Genomic DNA, 19,735 nt, shown 5'->3' on the forward strand with positions numbered 1-19,735 from the left:
CAAGCCACATCTAAGTATTCTGATGTTTTTTCTGTTTACTTAGATGTAGGTACATATATCATAGAATAATTTGACTATGATTATGAGTGAAACTATGACGAACTTTGGGCGGCAAAATTCAGTATGATTATCGTTGTATAAAGATAAGGTATTGTCGCAGATTCTATTAAAACTATCTATTTTATTGTAAATAAACATAATATTTAAATTCTTTTTATTGTAAATATATGTGTGAGGCAGCTGTAGTTTGGTACTTTACTAAAATATCACGAGTCACGATTTCCACGATTATTATATACACAATGCTATGAGGGAAACTAAAATATATGTCTTAAATATATTACAGAATACAACAGTATTTTTTGATTATTCCCATTTATTGAATATTATATATCTAAAAAGTGCCATTCCGACATCAGTTGTCGAGCGTGAAATTTTAGTAAAATCGAATTTCTCACCATAAAAGAATAATAAAAGAAAATATTTTATATTTCTATATTTTACCAAATTTACTTAATAATTATATTTTTTATTTAACTTATTATATTAACATTTACGCATATACGTTTTGCATGAACTGCAATGCGTAATATTTTCATCAATATATGGCAAATGGCCAGTGCTCAATTATGAACTATAGGTTATACCGTATACGTCAACGTGAGAACAGGAGCTTTATTTATGATCCACTGTCCAGTACATCGGCCCAACGACACATCATATTAAATATTTCGAAGTTTCAAAACGAAACAATAGAAAAACTACCTTTGCGACAATTTCATTGTAAATTATCTAATATAATAATTTAAAATAATGTAAACGTCGTATCTTATAACAAATCTATGTTGAAATAACCACAAACCATTACATATTTATAACTTTTACAAATCTGCCATAATATTTAACTCGAAGTAAATGCAATACTATACGCAAACTATGGGTACCTAATGTATCGTTGAAATTCTTGTTATTGTTTTAGATTATTATTATTAAGTGATTGTTGTTGGTAATTATATAAAATTAAGTTAAACTTCAAAAGATAATTACAGTTGTTCTTAGTTTTACGTTTTGAGAACCCTTAATTTGTTAATGAATAATTTGTAAAAAAGAAACACTTAGTTCCCAAATAAAAATTAGGCTGTATTAGCTTTGCCTCTGCTTTACTGAAATAACAAATAAAACAACACACTCCTGACACATTTATGTCAATTATTGTCAACTGTGGGTTTGTTGTTTGGTGTGTGATTTATTCCATCATTTTAGGTGAAAAATAATGTTGTACGTAATTGAAGATACTGTGTATCATTTATAAAATATAATATTGTTATTTATAAATTATGAATATTTTGTAGAACAACAACCAATTTTATTTTTACAATGGCCGATTCACAAGTGGCCAATATTGTGAATGAAATTTTGGTAAGTACTCTTTATATACGCTACTTACTCTATGCAATATTTAGATAAACATAAAAATGTATTGTTTTTAGCGAGTGGAAACCGTAGAGGAGGCTTTTAGCTGTTTTCTGGTACATAAACAGGATCAAGAAAATGAAAGGTTATCTGTATATCAAAAGAAATTGTGTGCCATCATGAGCACTCCCAGTGCTGATTTACAGGAGTCTGCTATTCGTCAATATTTGACTCTGACCGCAGTTCTAACGAATAGATACAAAATGAAACAACTTTTGGGGCTTTTAGAAAATTTAGTAAATACTAATGTCCTTCAGGCAAGGTAGGTTTTTGAAAATAATTACACTTAAGGTTAAACATAATAATATTCTATATATATATATATAAAATTTTATTTCACTTACATAGGACTTTGTGGCAATATGTTCCATAAACATTCTGTCAACGTAAATTTAATAAAGGATTTTTTTTATTAGCTTTACAACACTACCAGACTGTTTTAGGATTTTTTTGTCAGACAGTAAGTTTGGTTTGGTGATCTTTGTATTTATTACTTTTTATTTTGTTTTGTGGATCATTTATTCTAATAAACTTTATCATAAAACATGATTGTTGAACTACTCACCCCCTAAGCAATAATTATAGTATTAACTTGGTGGTAGGGCTTAGTAGTATTGGTGCAAGTCCATCTGGGTAGGTACTACCCACTCTTCAGATATTCTACAGCCAAACAGCTAATTTTTAGGGCGAGTGAGCCAGTGTAACTATAGGTACAAGGGTCATAACATCTTAGTTTCAAACCTATTTTTATATATATCTTTATGATTATTTTCTTAAGTACCGCACTATTTTAAAGATAAAAACTCCTGCATGTTCTAAGATAAATTTTATACAGAACAAACAGGGTTGTTTAGTACTTTTAATACATTTAACATTGATTATTAATTTTAGAATGTTGTGTGATTGTATATTAACAAGTGAAAAACTTGTATATAAAAATAGTGATTATTGGATTGAATGTTTTAATTTGATCAGAAGAATTATTGGTGGTGTTGACTACAAGGGGGTTAGAGAAATAATGAAGGTTTGTTTCGATCTCATATATATACATAATTTTCAACTTAATTCAAAATGTAGCTACTAAATAAAGTATTATTACTCAATGTAGGGATGCCGAGAAAAAGCTCAAACACTGCCTGTCAGGTTAAATTCAAGCACTATGCCACAAATGAAAGCATTGTATAATGTGATTGAGTACATCTTTGACCGCAATGCTTCTCTGCTGCCTGCCTACTTTATTGTCACAGAGATTCAAAAAGACTACCCCGACAATAACCACTGGCCTCATTGGGTATGGCTTTACAAACATATATTATTTTTATAGAAATATATACTTTAACGTAATTAATACAATTGTCAAATAATAATCTTTTTAGTAATTCATTTAATGGATTAAAACATCATTCATATTCAGATTGTTACAATTGTTATTTATTTTATATTTAGGTGTGTTATTTATATGTTAACTACAGTGTTCTTTTATTACAGCAACTTGCAAAACTTCTCACAACATTTGTCGAAAGTTTTAAGCCATGTGCTCAAATGGTTTCCATTATTGGACACTCGCAAATGCTGCCGGTAGTTGAATTTTCTGGATATGCTGATCATCTTATAAATCCTTGGAGATTAGATCCTACAACTTTAAAGTTCTCCCTCAAAGGGAATCTGCCATATGATGATGAACTACTGAAACCACAAATTGCATTACTTAGACATGTCTTACAACAGCCATATTCTAGAGATATGATGTGCTCAATGCTAGGTCTACAGAAACAGCACAAACAGCGTTGCATCGCATTAGAGGATCAATTAGTTGAATTGATGATATTGCCAATGGAGAGAAGTGAACAAGAGAATGAAGATGATGAGATGTCTTCAACTCATTGGTGCTGGTTGCATTTATCATCGCAAGTTATATATTTAATACTTATAGGGTTTGCATCTTTTCCTAACATTGTAATGGGACTTCATAACAAATTAATTGGTCATGATCTTAAGAAAGGCCGGGATCACCTCATGTGGGTACTTTTACAATTTATATCTGGAAGTATTCAGAGAAACCCACTTTCGAACTTCCTGCCAATCATCAAATTGCACGAGTTACTTTATCCAGAAAAGGAACCTTTGCCTGTTCCCGACTGCACAAGAGCACACTGCACACACCAAATGGCTGTTGTCTGTATTTGGATGCATTTGTTGAAAAAAGCCGAGTCTGAACACAAAACTATGACAATGCCTCAGAATCTTAAAGTTCAATATGAGTAAGTCAAAGTGAAGATAAAAGTTATTTTCTCCATGTTTTATCACAGAGTTGTTATTCTACTATTTCAATTAAAGTAAAACTATGAACATGCTGTTGAGATATATAACATATTCAAATATACTTTGTAACTAAATGATGTTTCTTTCAGATTTCTACAACACCTTATGACATCAAACAACACACCAACTCTAATGGGCTCAGACTATAGGATAGCTTTACTCTGCAATGCCTATTCAACTAATCAAGAATACTATTCCCGACCAATGGGTATAATTATAGAGACATTATTCGGAAGTCAGAAAGCCATGCCCAATGGCAATCCAGCCACTCCTCTACCGACTGTTCCATTGTCCATGTGTATTTTGGACAGCTTAACTTTACACTGTAAGATGTCTTTAATACACTCAATTGTGACTCATGTGGCGAAGTTAGCTCAAAATAAGACAAATATACCAGGAAGCAACATGATGGCACCAGCTCTCGTTGAAACTTATAGTAGGCTGCTTGTGTACACAGAGATAGAGTCGTTGGGTATTAAAGGGTTCATAAGTAAGTTTAGAGCTTCTAATTGATTCTTTCAATAATATAATGAAGAATGTGAAGACCTGAGTTTCAGAATACCTTGTTTATTATAGGTTGAGGTATTGTGCACTCACAATCTCATAGTCTACTAAGTAAAAGCACTTTTTTTTTCGGTGTATTGCATTGTTAACTAATACAAGTTACCCAATCTGATATTTAAGGTACATTCATATTATACTAATAATATTCCATAATATTAACATATTTAATACAGTTTTTAAATCTGTTGGTATATAATGGTGATAAAACAAATTGATAATTTCTTAGTTATTAACAAGTTAACTCCTCCAAATGCGGGAGGTGCTTTTAGTTTCAATTTATGCATAATGTTGCTTGAAATGAATCTGAATGCAAATGTTTTCTGATAAAGTGACATTCAGTTCAACAGTAGGTATTGTAAAATTTTGAAACGTTTTATGAAATTACCTTAAATATACAGATTTGTTTTAAAATTGAATTCATAGAAACGAGCTGAATTAAAGTCCAGTTTTTTTAATAAAAACACTGACAATTTTATAAAAGCTCAGGAATAAATTATGAATAGACAAGAGAGGTCAAAGGAATTTGTTCTTATACAATATATGTTAATTTGCAGATCAGCTATTACCAAACGTGTTTAAGTCCCACGCCTGGGGTATTCTTCATAATTTGCTTGATATGTTCTCGTATCGAATCCACCACATCCAGCCTCACTACAGGGTCACGCTTCTATCAAACATTCACTCGCTAGCTGCTTATCCACAGGCCAACCAAAATCAGCTGCAGTTATGGTTTGTAGATGTATATATTATATTAGTTGTCCTATGGTAGCTGGCATTAGATTTAGATTATATGTATGTTTAGAATACTTTAAAAAATTCGTTGCATTTTATGCTCCGATTGTCCCATCGTAACGTGTATAAAGCATATACAGCCTATACACCTCCTGAGTTCCTCAAACATTGTTAAAATGATTGTTCTCGAAGTTTCTCGATTATTTATATTTCTCATTGTATTGTATTTATATTGCATTTTACGTTTTTTACAATTTCAGTTTCGAAAGTACAGCATTAAGGCTTATAACCAGCTTGGGAAGTTCTGGAGTCCAACTTCAAATGTCGAGGGTCGTCTCTGAGCCGAAGTCACTCGTGTCCAGTGAGAGTGAGGAGCTTAACCGAGTTCTTGTTCTCACTCTAGCCAGAGGAATATATATGACTGGAGCAGGTAAGATAATATATGGGTTTTTAATTTTTATAGTTGTCTCCGGTGCATTCACATTTAACAAAAGCATGTTTCAAAAAAATTACGTTTAGTTTTGGAGACAGCATACTAATAATACTATTTTATTGAATCGCTTTTAATTTGCTTATTAAAGTTAATATATTTTTATCCTTTAGTAGTAGGCTGTGTTATTCGATTTTTTTTAATGTGGGTTTTTGTATTGAACGAGCTTCTCAAACGAAAATGCGGCTGTTTTTAAATTCTGGCTTTGACATACTGAACAAAACAATTTCTGAATATTATGCCTTCAATGTACTATGTATTTGTTATATATATATGTAATTTATTTTCAAGGTCAAACTTGTTCTTTTTTTTTTTTTTGTTCATTTGTAACATAATATAAATAAAAACTTTGCACGCAACTCCGTTCATAGTCGATAGATAGTACATAGAAGGCATAATATTCAGAAATTGTTTTGTTCAGTATGTCAAAGCCGGAATTTAAAAACAGCCGCATTTTCATTTGAGAATCTCGTTCAATACAAAAACCCACATTTAATATAAAAACGATAACACTTCCTACTATTAAAGGATAAAAAAATATTAACTTTAATAAGAACATTAAACAGCTTCGTGTTAATTAAATTTTCAATACTTGGAAATGTTAAAGTAAATAATATAGATGAGCTATCGCTAAACGAAATTGAATAATATACATATCTCTATTTGATATTTAATGCCAATGGTGTTTATAGTTTATATATAAAATAATCTATGTAATAAAATGTTTTTTTTTTCTTTTATGCATTTCTATAATATTTGAAATAAACATTTTTACAGTTCTTGTTGATATTATTATTACTAACAACGTGCAATAGATGGCGAACGAGTCTGTCGCCATCTATCGGATCTTGCAAAACAATTATAAAGAAGCATTGCATTCACTGTTCCATTTTATATTATTTATAATTTGGATAGGGTCTTGACAACACAGGTACGAGAGTCATAATGCAGCAAAGAATTGGTAACGTTTATAATAATACATTTGTTTTTGCGTAAATTTGACCGCTTAAAGTTATCGTTAGCGGGAAGATTTTTTTTTTCTTATGTTATAAGTACACGGATTTTAAAACTGGTCACCTTATGGTATGTGGTCAACACCGACCATAGATATTGGCGCTATAAGAAATATGAACCATTACTTACATTGTCAATACGCCACCAACCTTGGTAACTAAGATGTTATGTCCCTCGTGTATGTAGTTACACTGACTCACTCGCACTTCAAACGGATACTAAGAATTGCTTTTTAGCGGTAGAATATCTGATAAGTGAGGCGTACTAACCTATCTACCCTTACCACCTAGTATCAGAAGATCGAATATTCCAGCTATTATTATATCAAATTTAGCAATCAATACTTCTGTAGTCGAAACATAAAACACCAAGTGGCAATATAGTTAATAAGTTTTATTCATTTTTCTAAAGGCTCACATTGAAATATACAAAGTGGCGTTTCAACAATGATATAATTAGTAGAACGACTGAACATTGCAACTCCAAAAAGTTATAGTTAAACGATTTGTATAGTCAGTTGTTAGTATTTGATAAAGTAAGTCTAAGTGAAGGTAAGTTGTGACTTATCCTTTTTTATTTGCAGTAATTTTTCTAGATGTAAATAAACCCTATCAACTTACTTTGTCATTAAAATCTATGTTTCTGTCAAAAAAACTATAATTTACTAGTCATATTTACAAAGTTTTTAAGTTTGTTGATTTAAAGTAGTGCTACAATTATATTATAATAATGATATATAAATGTATTATTTGTTATATGATGAACTAGCGACTTTGTAGAAATTAAAATAAGCATAAATATTAAAGGTAAGGTTTTGCTACTATGAGGGTAAAACGTGTTTTTAATATACGAAGTAATATATTAATAGCGAGTTATTACCACGCACACAGCAGAGATTTGAATGATAGATAAAAAAATCTGTTGTTTCATTCATGCATTCACTCGTTCAGAAATTAAGTAAGCATTAGACGACCTTTATACTTTTCTGTAATATATAATTTATGTTTTTACAGGTAACGACGGCGCGGCTGTCAAGGAGCTACTCACTACGATAATGACGAACACGCCACACTTGTGGTCCCAGCACACCTTGCAGTGCTTCCCCCCTGTACTCGTCGAGTTCTTTTCGCAGGTTTGAAACTTTCATACTTTAAAATATATTTCGAAATTGTGATGTAATTGTGTTAGTTCAGAAATAATTTGATCACAATTCATTTGGATTTAACTGGTAAATATTGTGCGTGTTAAGAGTTCCACAGATTATATTAAAATCTCATTGCAAACTAGTGCAAGCATGGTATGTGTATATATAGCCTTTACCAAGCACAGAGGAGTAAAGACGAATAAACAACTTGGTAATCGAATTGACGCGACATCATTCATCCATATCTTGAATAATCTATGATATTTACCATGGATTAGCAAAATTAGTCGGAAAGTTAAATTAAAGTGGATGTAAATAGTTAAGTGGAATGGTGTTGTACTATAAATAAAGGTAAATTAATCAAGAAATAATTGTAGTGCACATCGCATGTTATATGTAAATCTAATGTTGGTTTATCGATACTATTTCTTCGATTGCAATTCGGTATCGTTGGTGTGTTGAATGTGACATATATTTTAATATAGATTGTTATTTTTATCTTGCTTTTTTAACTAGTAACTTTACGTAAAAATTCATATCTAATCACACACGATATTAAATTACGAATATCGAATATGTTCCTAGACTAGAAACTACAATCCTTACTCACTTTTATAATCATTCTATTAGAAATTGCGTTTTGTTTTTCTTCCTTTCTTATTAAAATTTATAATCATGGTATTATTAATGTAATAAATAAATTATTAGTGGAAAGTTATCGTAATATTCTTATATAACTTAAAGTTAGAAGTTAATTGATATACTTAATTGGCTATCTAAAAAACATGAAACGAGCTGTCTATCATACAAGGGCATTTTTTAAAAATTCAAGTTAATTAAATTATCATTGTGACGTCACGAGCGTCCAGTAACTCGTATCGTTATTAAAAAAAAAATTCTTAATTTGAATGCATAATTTATTAAAATATAGCTTATACCAAATTTATACATCTATCAGTTTCTATACAATTGATTTTTTTATAAAATATATTTTTCGTTAAATAACCCAGTAGTGCCGATTGTTAGTTACGTATTAATAAAATTTTCTTACAGAATCCAGCACCAAAAGAGAACAAGCAGCTCCTAAAGAAGTCGGTAGAAGAAGAATACCGCAAGTGGACGTCTATGGCCAACGACAATGATATAATATCGCATTTCTCGGTGCCCGGAACTCCGCTATTCCTGTGTCTCTTGTGGAAGATGATATTCGAAACAAATCGAATCAATCCTATCGCATTTAAGTTAGTTCAATGTACATTTATTAACTTAGTAATAACTCAAATTTGAAATATCCTCTACAAAAATACCCATGTAAAGTAACAATTTGAACTCTAGTGGCAAAATAATAATACGACACAGTCGACCCAGTAAGACGTAAAGGATACTTAATAGCTAACAAAAGTCCATCGATTTCAAACTCGTTTCTCTTGCAACTATGAGTCCATATTGCTAACATATTGTCATTATAAATTAATATTTCTATTCAATATCTCAGAACTCCTTAATATAAGAATGTTGAACAAATGCTACTTTTGCTTCTCTAGAAGAAAGTTTTTAGAGTCGATTGAACTATGGTACACTTCGCTGGTTAGCAGAATTAAACCCTTCACATGCAGATATTCTCAGAGTGTATTCATATATTTCATCGGCTATCACGAAATGTTTTTGAGTACATAAAATTTAAGTCAGTATGAACCGGCGATCGGTTGTCATTAACTGGTTCTGAGATCCCATCGTGGCTGTCTTTTAAACAAAATTTATTCTTCAATCAGAATCTTGGAACGCATCGGAGCTCGTGCGTTATCGGCACACCTTCGCAAGTTTTGCGATTACCTTGTATTCGAAGTTACCAATCCCGCTGGAGGACCTCATATAAACAAGTGTGTGGACGCGATCAACGACATCATATGGAAATACAACATAGTGACCATCGACAGACTTGTATTGTGTCTCGTGAGTATGTTATCTGTGCTCGAGGCAAAGGCGCTTAACTAAATGCCTTAAATTGTTTTATTGCTTGTCTAATTAATCTAATATATTAGTTTATATATATTTATAATTTAAAATCATATTAATAATAACTGAACAACTATATTCATAAATAATATATTATACTACACGTTTTGAATGTGTTATAGAAATATGTTCCCAAGTTTTTTTTTTTAATAAGTAATATGTTGCCACTAATAAAAAATATTCTTTAGTTTACTATCTCTGCGTTAATCTTTATGACCATTACAAGCGGTAATTTTTAAGCCATTAGTGGAAATTATATGTCACCTAAATTATTTATCATAATGCTCTCACAGGTCCTCCGTCCAAATCCAGATGGAAACGAGAGTCAAGTGTGCCTTTACATCATTCAGCTGTTACTGCTAAAGGGCTCAGAACTAAGAAACAGGGCGCAGGACTTCGTCAAAGAGAACTCGCCTGAACATTGGAAACAAAATAACTGGTATATTAAATAAAATAAAATTAAAATATACTTAATGAAGTATGCTCCCAATGTTAAATTTAATGTAAAGCTTCCACCGGTTCGGAATATACATTTTTCTTAAACGAACCGCCAACCAACTTACGGCCTTTCTTTTAACGTTGTTTATTGGTTGATTAGTTAATGAATGCTGTTTCTTCTTCTTTCGCATGTCAAATCAATAATGACAGAAAGAGAGAAATCATAAGTAATGCCGTCAATAGTTACTCCTTTTCATCAATCTTATAAATCATCATCATGTATAATGAACGATTTATCCTAAAAAACAATGAATATTAACTCTAAGCTCTTTTATCATGCTTTACTTAATTAATTCAAGTGGTCATATGCTATGTAGCCTAATGCCGGACTCAGTAAACGGACTATCTTTTTGCGATAAAGATCCGTTCCGACCAGGAATCCCGAATCCCACTAAGAATAACGAATTAACGATTCGAAAGCGCTAATTAGAAACTACTAGTTCAATTAAAAAAAAAATATTTTTTACTAATTATTGGGTATCAGGATCAAGTTACAGTACATGATATCAAAGTATATTCAATAATGTAAGAGAAAGTAATTACGATTGAAATACAAGTTACTCTATTAAAGTATTTTAATAATTAGCTGATTTAGCTAATTTTTGTAATAAATTATTAAGAAATACGAGTAAGGTGCAATTATAGAATGCATAAACATGCAAGTGTTCACTAAAACTAATGATGCGTATAATTTCAAACGAATGAATCGAAAACACGCTAATTGTTCATTTTCTTAGTACTGAACTAAGGCACTGTCGACTGTTTTACAAAATATTTAGTATAGAATATTGCTTACAATCTTTGTTCGTTTATATTATAAATAGTGAATTATTTTGTTCTTTATTATATCTTTACATTTATAAAAACAAATGTAAAGATACCATTCAGTTTCGATTCTGAGAAAAACCGACAAGTAAGTCCGGCAAATGTAATGATTTTCTATAAAATAAATTACATAAACTTGCAATAAAAATTGTTAGACACACGGACATTTTCAACGCACGCACTCCCGCTATATATATACTTGTTATTCGAAACGTATTCCTTAAATTATTTATTTATAAATATTGTTTGTGTGTATAATAATATAGTAATTATATTATTTTAGATGACATGAATGTAAATATAATGCTTAGTAAGTAATTGTATAATGTTCAGTACGAAATAATAATTCAAAATAATTTCTATATTTCAGGTACGAACGCCATTCCACCTTCCACCGCAAATACCCAGAGAAATTTGCCCCAGAGGAGACGAGCGGAGCGTACGGTGGGCCGATACCAGTTTACCTCAGTAACGTCTGCCTTAGATTCATACCCGTGATGGACATAGTGGTGCACAGGTATTTGGAGATACCGCAGGTCAGCAAGAACCTTGAACAGCTGCTGGAACACCTGGGTTATTTGTACAAGTTTCACGGTGAGTGATTATTAACAGCTATTTCAGTTTCAATTATCATTTATCGTAGATTGCTTGATATGCTTTCGGAAGACTACGGTTCTTAAAATCACGAATTGGGCACGTCAACAACGCGTTGCTTTGTAGATGGTGAACTACAGGCTATTTACTTTGGTACTCTTGACACCTTTGGTAGACCCAAAGGCGTCAATACTACCGTATTAAGTTCTGTTAGACATCTCGGCGTAGGACTTGCTAGTGAAACGACTATAAACTGGGTCTATTGAACTTTTTGTTTTAACATTCGATATGTTACAAATATAGACGAAATAATATACAGCCGAGATGGCCCATGATATGATTCAATATGGATTCGAAAAAAAATTTTGCTCTAAAAAAGTTTACTTGAATAGTGTTATATTAATATAATTATAATAATAAAGATAAATTCAAGAATTGTTTTTAGTGCATAATATAGCAGAGCTATTAGAAAATCGCGTGGAATACATTAATCAAAATTTTGTTTATGTTTACTTCTGATTAGATTGGAATAGGCTGTATGTGTCCTCATTAGAACTATCATAACAATATTTTTTTTTCTTATATGACCTTTCTTTGCTTGGCTAAGATCTCCTCTCTTAAACGCTTAGAGCTAACTCCGCTGCGCTGCTTGTGTATACTTCCTTAATATGTTTTACTTCATCTCAAAGCAAAATATGAAAGAAACACATGTAAATACAGATGCGATTTTTCTGGTTTGAACGCGCAATCGTCGTTAGATTCATTCTAGTTTGTTTTTATAAATTGTTGGGTAATTTATACCATTATTTTTTTATAATATATTTAATTTACTATATAATAAATACCATGTTTAATATATATATACAATGTCTTGATAAATAATGTTTGTAAATAGCATGCGTGAATTTAGTTTGTGCTTAGACTGTTCACACGTGCCTAGATTGTGATAGCGGTTGTGTTCTGTGCTAGGCTATATATGTGACGGCTCTTTGTCTCTATTGGAAGTTGGTGTTTATTAATATTTCTTGGGTTATATTTATATTTTCTCTGTTTAAATGTAATGTTTGAGTAGCTTGAATTAGAAGTGATTTATGTGTAATATTAAAAAGTAAATATATAACGTACGATAAGTATAATTAAATAGTGTTTTTTTTCGATGTTTTTTTTTGCGATTTTTTTTTTATAGAATAGGAAGGCGGACGAGCATATGGGCCACCTGATGGTAAGTGGTCACCAAACGCCCTTAGACATTGGCATTGTAAGAAATGTCAACCATCGCTTACATAGCCAATGCGCCACCAACCTTGGGAACTAAGATTTTATGTCCCTTGTGCCTGTAATTACACTGGCTCACTCACCCTTCAAACCGGAACACAACAATAATAAGTACTGCTGTTTTGCGGTAGAATATCTGATGAGTGGGTGGTACCTACCCAGACGAGCTTGCACAAAGCTCTACCACCAGTATATATAGTAATGCGATTATACTAGTGAATTATGATTTTCAATATAATGCAAACAGCGAAATTATCTTTCGTATAATTCCAGACCGTCCCGTGACCTTCCTCTACAACACCTTACATTATTACGAGTCCAAGTTACGAGACAAGCCTCTTCTCAAACGGAAGCTAGTCAACGCTGTACTGGGTTCGTTAAAAGAGGTCAGGCCCACGGGATGGGCCACCACGGAAACCTTCCAGACCTACCTCGCTAAGAATGAGGTTGACGCTACGAGCTGGGCTCCAGATTTGAACTACTACCTGAGCCTGATTAACCGCATGGTTGACAGTATCCTTTTCTTAAATAATAGACTTGTACATCCGTGCTATTTACTTTTTGTATTACATAAAATAAGTCAAATATTATTTAAATTTTACATTCAGCAAGGTAAGGCAATTTTATTAAATTGTTAGGTTATCTTTTAAATGACTGTAATCGCTAAGAAGGTTAAATCGCTAATATTTAAATGTTGTCATAATCAATCTATTAATGATACTGAATTCAAAACAAGATCATCAAATTAACGATTTCTTTAATGAAATCCCAGCGATGATGGGCAACTCGCACTTCCCAAACACCGATTGGCGCTTCAACGAATATCCGAACCCGTCCGCACATTGCCTTTACGTGACCTGCGTCGAGTTGATGTCACTGCCAGTAACACCCAACATCGTTGGGAATAGCCTTCTCGATGTCGTCACTAAGGGCTTCGTGGTTATACCTTCAACGAAAATTCAACTCTGGATAAACGCAATAGGGATCATAATGGCAGCGCTCCCGGACCCATATTGGACGGTTATTCACGACCGTATTTTGGAATTAATAACGCATAACGATATGGTTGAATGGTCGTATCAGCACACTCCGTTCCAGCTGTTCAAATTGTCGACGACTAACGACGCGATGCTGGAGAATAAGTACAGTTTGACGCTGGCTTTGGCTCACGCTGTGTGGTATCACGCCGGCGCGGGACAGATAATGCAGGTTCCTACGTGAGTTTGTATACGATTTTATCTTATTACATTTACGCTTTCATTTTACAAATGATTGAAATAAAAATATTTCTTATTCACGTATGTAATTAATTTATATATTTTTTAATGCCAGTTATATTATAAGAACAAAAAATTAAAGCTAAAATTAAATATTTATTTATGAATAATATGAATTTAATGATAATACCTAATTGACATCTTTAAAAATATTGTTTTATGCGACTCAAGTCTAAATATTGTAAAATTTTATTAAATTATGTATTAAACACAATTCCAGGTTCGTCAAAGATAAAGTGTCACCCGAGATACGCACAGAGATGCAACTTATATTCCTCTGCCACCTCGTGGGACCATACTTGCAAAGATTCAACTCCGACCTGTCCCGGGCTGTCATGGACATCACCATTGCATTGTATGAGTTGCTAGCTCATATTGACAAAACTCAACCACATTTGCAGTATATTGATCCTATCTGCGATTTGCTGTATCCTTTTTAAATTATAAACGTAATTTAATTACTTATGACCAACCCGTCTTGGTACGAACTAGAGATGAGCCATATTTACTAGAACATGTTCAAAACTAGGTATCGAATTGGACGTGTCCGAACAAGTCTCGTAATATAGTAGTATCTCGTAATATAAACGCGTATCGTGTATTTTTTTATATATTAGATAGGCGGACGAGGCCACCTGATGGTAAGTGTTCCCACCACCCATAGACATTGGCATTGAAAGAAATGTTAACCATCGCTTAAATCGCCAATGCGCCACCAACCTTGGGAACTAAGATGTTTATCCCTTGTGCCTTTAATTATACTGGCTCACTCACCCTTCAAACCGGAACACAACAATACCAAGTACTGTTGTTTTGCGGAAGAATATTTGATGAGTATTTAGAAGTATTGGATGTAATCGACAATGTGTCCCTTTTTTTATTAGACATCAGAGATAACAATGAATCATCATTTTAAATTTCACAAAAAAATATATATTGTTACTAGTAACAATTTAAAAAAAAAGTTTTATTTGCCAAGAACTATTGTAAGATATAATTATCTCTTATATTATCTATTATAATATTAACTTTAACTCGCAACAGTTATCACATTAAATACATGTTCGTTGGTGACACGATGAAGAACGAAGTCGAAAGCGTCATACGTAAACTGCGTCCCGCGTTACAAATGCGTCTGCGTTTCATCACGCATCTCAATGTCGAACAAATAAACACCGCCTAGCAGAACGACTACTACAGCTACACGCCTTCGAGCTCGAGTTCCAGCTCCGAGTGATGGGCTTCGCTGTAGTAACCCAAGTGATGTGAACTGACGGGCAAAGTGTTTTCAAGTGAAACTTATGTTATACGATGGCGCCTGACTAAGTATTATACAGCTCAGTGATCTTACCATCCATTAGGTTTAATGTATGCTGGGTTAACATGAGGTAGTTATACACTTTTTTTGTATACATTTTCGTATAAATGTTTATTGAATTGCGATTATTTGTATTACTTAAAAAGTAAATTGTTGTATATATATAATGTACTATGAACTAAAACTAGCGTCAGATTTCGATTCTAGAGGCTCCTAATATTGAACATTTTAACTTGAATGTTACATTAACATTTAAATTGTACACGAGTAATATATATATAAAATGAAAATTGTGGTGCAAGCAATAAGAACCGGTATATGGGGCAGAATGTCTACTTGGTAGAAGATCCACGGAGTAGACATATAGTGTGGTCATTAAATAAACATCTAAATTAAATTCATTTTCATTCATTAATGACACTACATATGACCAAAGTAACAGCACAAATGTTCTACATAAATGTCTTAGAAGTTAGAATGCTAGTTTATAGACCTTAAGTGAATCATATGACTTTTTCTTTTAATGTTAGACAGCTTAACTAATGTGACAATGTAATTTAAGTCAGAATCGAAGTAGAATTACTTATATAATTATTGTATATTATCTTACAGTTAGTACAAAATATTTAAATGATTATTATAACGACAAACTTTGATTAATTGTGAGTAAAAGCAATAATACAACGTACAATGTTTGTTATAATCAATAATAAAAAGGGAATTATTAGTCTTTTGACATTTAAATATAAAATGATATAATTACCGACAGCAGTTTATGGAATACTGGTGTCGAATCTCATAAGTAATATTAACAAATGAAACGAAAATATATTTTTTGATACATATAAATTAATATAGCTACATATTGCGTGTCGTGGATAATATTTGAATATAGAATGTTTGGAAGACAGTAAGGTATTTCATTTTGTGCAACCAAACATGCTAAAGTCAGTTATTACAATTATATACATAACGTTACATTGTCAATCTCTTGTCACGGTGCCTTAAAAGCAGTTATTTCATAATTATCTCTAGCCGCTCAATTAGAATTGCGTCATGTTGTTATTTTGGTGAAAAAATATTTAATAAAAAGATGAAATCATCAATCATATAACATGTACTTAAATATTTTTAAAGAGTCACAATAATAGTGTCATGAACCATTATATAAAGTTAACAGCAATAAAAAACTATTAATTTAATAGTAAAGTGTAGAAGTCAATAGTATTTCATTGATAACATCAGTCTATCTTAAATCACAATATAAACATCACAAACTATAAACTTATTAAGTGTATGTAGCTTAAGTATATGTATTTTCTAGAAATTAGTGTAATGTAGTTTAAAATAATGTATTAATTTAGATGATAGGAGTAAGACGTTGGGTCTCATGACAATTACTATTGCCTTTAGTATCATGCAAGATTTAATGAAAAATTTTAGTAATTCATAAGTGTACTGAATATTTATTGTATTGTAAGCCACATTAACTATTATAAGGCTAATTTAAATATTTTATCTATGGAATGAAAATAAATTATGTTTTTTACTAAACTATTTATAAATGTAAGATTTTCTGTAAACATTATAAAAATTCCTTGAATTTGAATCATAATAGAAGAGCAGTGAAATCTACAACTATAATATGTATATAATATTATGTAACAAGTGAAAATTAAGTTATGACATAAATGTGCCACTCTAACGCTGGCCAACACTCCAAGAATCTGCTGAAGACGTTGAGTTTACCTTAAGGCAATTAAAACAAAGTAAAAATATGTTGAATTATTTGTTTTAAATTCGAAACAGATTTCTACAAAAACAAAACTACTAATGAAATAAACTCAAACGAAACCCAACCTTCAGAGCATAATTAAATAAATTGCACTATACATTAATGAATGATTTTCTTAATTTTGTAATAAAAATGATCTTTTATTTTTGCCTATCGAAGGAAACAATAGCAAGTAAGGCGTTACTAAGATTTTTAAATAAGTGAAATTTTTGATACTAATTAGGTATAATAGGATTAAATAATTTTGTAACTCGCAATGGAAATGAATTCCCATAGAAGTATGTATGTGACAAAAAATCGCACATTTATCAACAATCACAATCTATTTGAATAAATATTTTTTTAAGTAAAACAATTCTTAATAAATGTTCTGTTCAAAACAAAATAGATGTACATATTTTATTAAAAAACCAATTATATAACGTAGAATGTGGAAACTGAACTTTTTATGTAAAAATATTAAAATGATAATGTATGAATGAAAATTACTCATTGATAAAAAAAAATCTCGAACAAAAACACTACCATTGATGTAACGAAATAATTTTTTATAAACTTTTTGTAGTTTGATGTTCGATACTTAGATTAAAAGTAAAGATAAAAATCTAATATTAATATAAGTGTCATGCTGCCGGCATGATGTACTGGCTAAGTGCTTGATTTTACTATTGAAACGAAAAATTCTGAAAAGCAATAGTAACCGAAACGTTAGCTTTATTAGATGTACTCCATGGATAGCCTCGTTATTATAGACATAGATTGTTATCGTGATTTTATACTTATCATAAAATTAAGGGTACAGAAAGAATCATTTGTTACAGTATCATAGTGAATGAACAAAGATTTTACAGTCCTAGGCTCACGACAATAAACCATGTTATATTAAAAATTAATCTCATCTGTGGATGTAGTGTTATTGTGATATTTTTAATTTTGAATTTTTGTTTGTCTAAGAAACTTCCGAATCCTTAATTTTAAGAAGAGTATAGTAATCAGAAGTCTACACATTAGAGTATATGATTTTAAATGTTAATAATAGGATCAATTTTTTTAAATACTTATCGTTCCCTATTTAAGGCACTTAGTTTTTATTCTAATATGTTTGGATATGTGCATTATTTAATATTAAGTAGATATCATTCTGTTTAATCAATGCTAAGATTTTCTATACTTGATTTGTTCATATTTAATTTGTTAAAAAAAATACAGCAGCTTGACTAATTATGTTTTAAATCTATGAATACATGCTCATGTGTACATTATTTCGATTATAATATTAAGTAATATTCAAAGCAATAACAATTCTATAGCGTGATTATATTTGTAATTTTAACATACATATTTTATGTATATTAATTTTTATCATGCAATATTTTCTATCATTACTTGTGTATAATGATTGCGATATAATATTAATTTCAATTATATTCAATAATGATTTATATATATTTGTGAGTGGTTTTAATGTTAAATGAAATAAAAATTCTTGATAATGCTTTAAACTTTTTTTCTTAATTAATATTTCAACGATTTTCCTTGGCATGACAACCTAAGTAGGATTACAAAATACGAATTCTATTCATACTTAAATTTCATATGATAAGTTCTTGTTTCAACAGAACTGTTGTATATTTTTCAAACAGCAATTTCCGTACAATATTATATGATGTGTAATGACGAACATTTTTAACAGCAGATGGATAGCACTTTTATAAATTGTAGCATAATTGTAAATGACAAATTAAATACATGTTACACTAAGCGTTAATTTTTTCGCACTGTTTAACAAATTATAAAAAAAAAGAACAAGCTTACTTTTACTTATACGTTATACTAATGAAAGCAATGTATAATGTAACTTCTAAGCATTAAAATCCATAAAAATAAAAAGGTAAAAGCTAAATAAAGTAATAAAAATTTTTTGAACTTTCACGATTATATACATTAACAATTTCATAATTTATGAAAATATTAATAAATACAAGCCCTTCAAAGTAAGAACAAAACTTTTTTATATATTATACTTTTACCCAATTAGGATATAAAAATATATATAGAATAACTTAACAATTTAATTAGTTAATTATTAAAAGCTTACCTTCTTCGAATTGTTTAATTCTTGAAATATCATATCCATATTATATAGTTTGGCTAACGAAGGAAACAGGAACTGCTATCAAAAAATGTTGTAGTCTTTTCAATTTAGAATATTGCTATAATAATGTTATTTTTTTTAATAAAAAAATATTGGTATTTAATATTTTTAACAAAATTTTATTACCGTGCAAATAAATAGTTAATACTATTTTCTGCCTACTCAAACAATAAACAAATTACGAAATAAAACCATTATTTAAATATTTTTATTTTTATTATGCTTATGTTTACTTAAAACATT

The 19,735-nt window shown here is 30.6% G+C and overlaps 1 protein-coding gene across 2 annotated transcripts; it reads left to right on the plus strand.

The window, feature by feature from the left end:
• The first annotated feature begins 1,213 nt into the window (after positions 1 to 1,213).
• LOC126780468 (mediator of RNA polymerase II transcription subunit 23) lies at positions 1,214 to 18,523 on the plus strand. Of its 2 annotated transcripts, none has more exons than XM_050504969.1 (18): positions 1,214 to 1,278; positions 1,353 to 1,419; positions 1,491 to 1,735; positions 2,365 to 2,497; positions 2,582 to 2,764; positions 2,962 to 3,734; positions 3,885 to 4,285; positions 4,914 to 5,088; positions 5,352 to 5,521; positions 7,609 to 7,727; positions 8,793 to 8,980; positions 9,512 to 9,692; positions 10,049 to 10,194; positions 11,449 to 11,672; positions 13,221 to 13,460; positions 13,684 to 14,164; positions 14,445 to 14,651; positions 15,269 to 18,523. In XM_050504969.1, the coding sequence occupies exons 1-18, from the start codon at positions 1,274 to 1,276 to the stop codon at positions 15,405 to 15,407; spliced, it is 4,077 nt and encodes a 1,358-aa protein (XP_050360926.1). In that variant the 5' UTR covers positions 1,214 to 1,273; the 3' UTR covers positions 15,408 to 18,523. The 2 variants fall into 2 exon arrangements, with proteins under 2 accessions (XP_050360926.1, XP_050360927.1); XM_050504970.1 differs by having other exon boundaries at positions 13,720 to 14,164; positions 15,269 to 18,521.
• The last annotated feature ends 1,212 nt before the right edge of the window (positions 18,524 to 19,735 follow it).

The sequence above is a fragment of the Nymphalis io genome, chromosome Z (assembly GCF_905147045.1).
Source record: "Nymphalis io chromosome Z, ilAglIoxx1.1, whole genome shotgun sequence".
Classification (NCBI taxonomy): domain Eukaryota; kingdom Metazoa; phylum Arthropoda; class Insecta; order Lepidoptera; family Nymphalidae; genus Nymphalis; species Nymphalis io.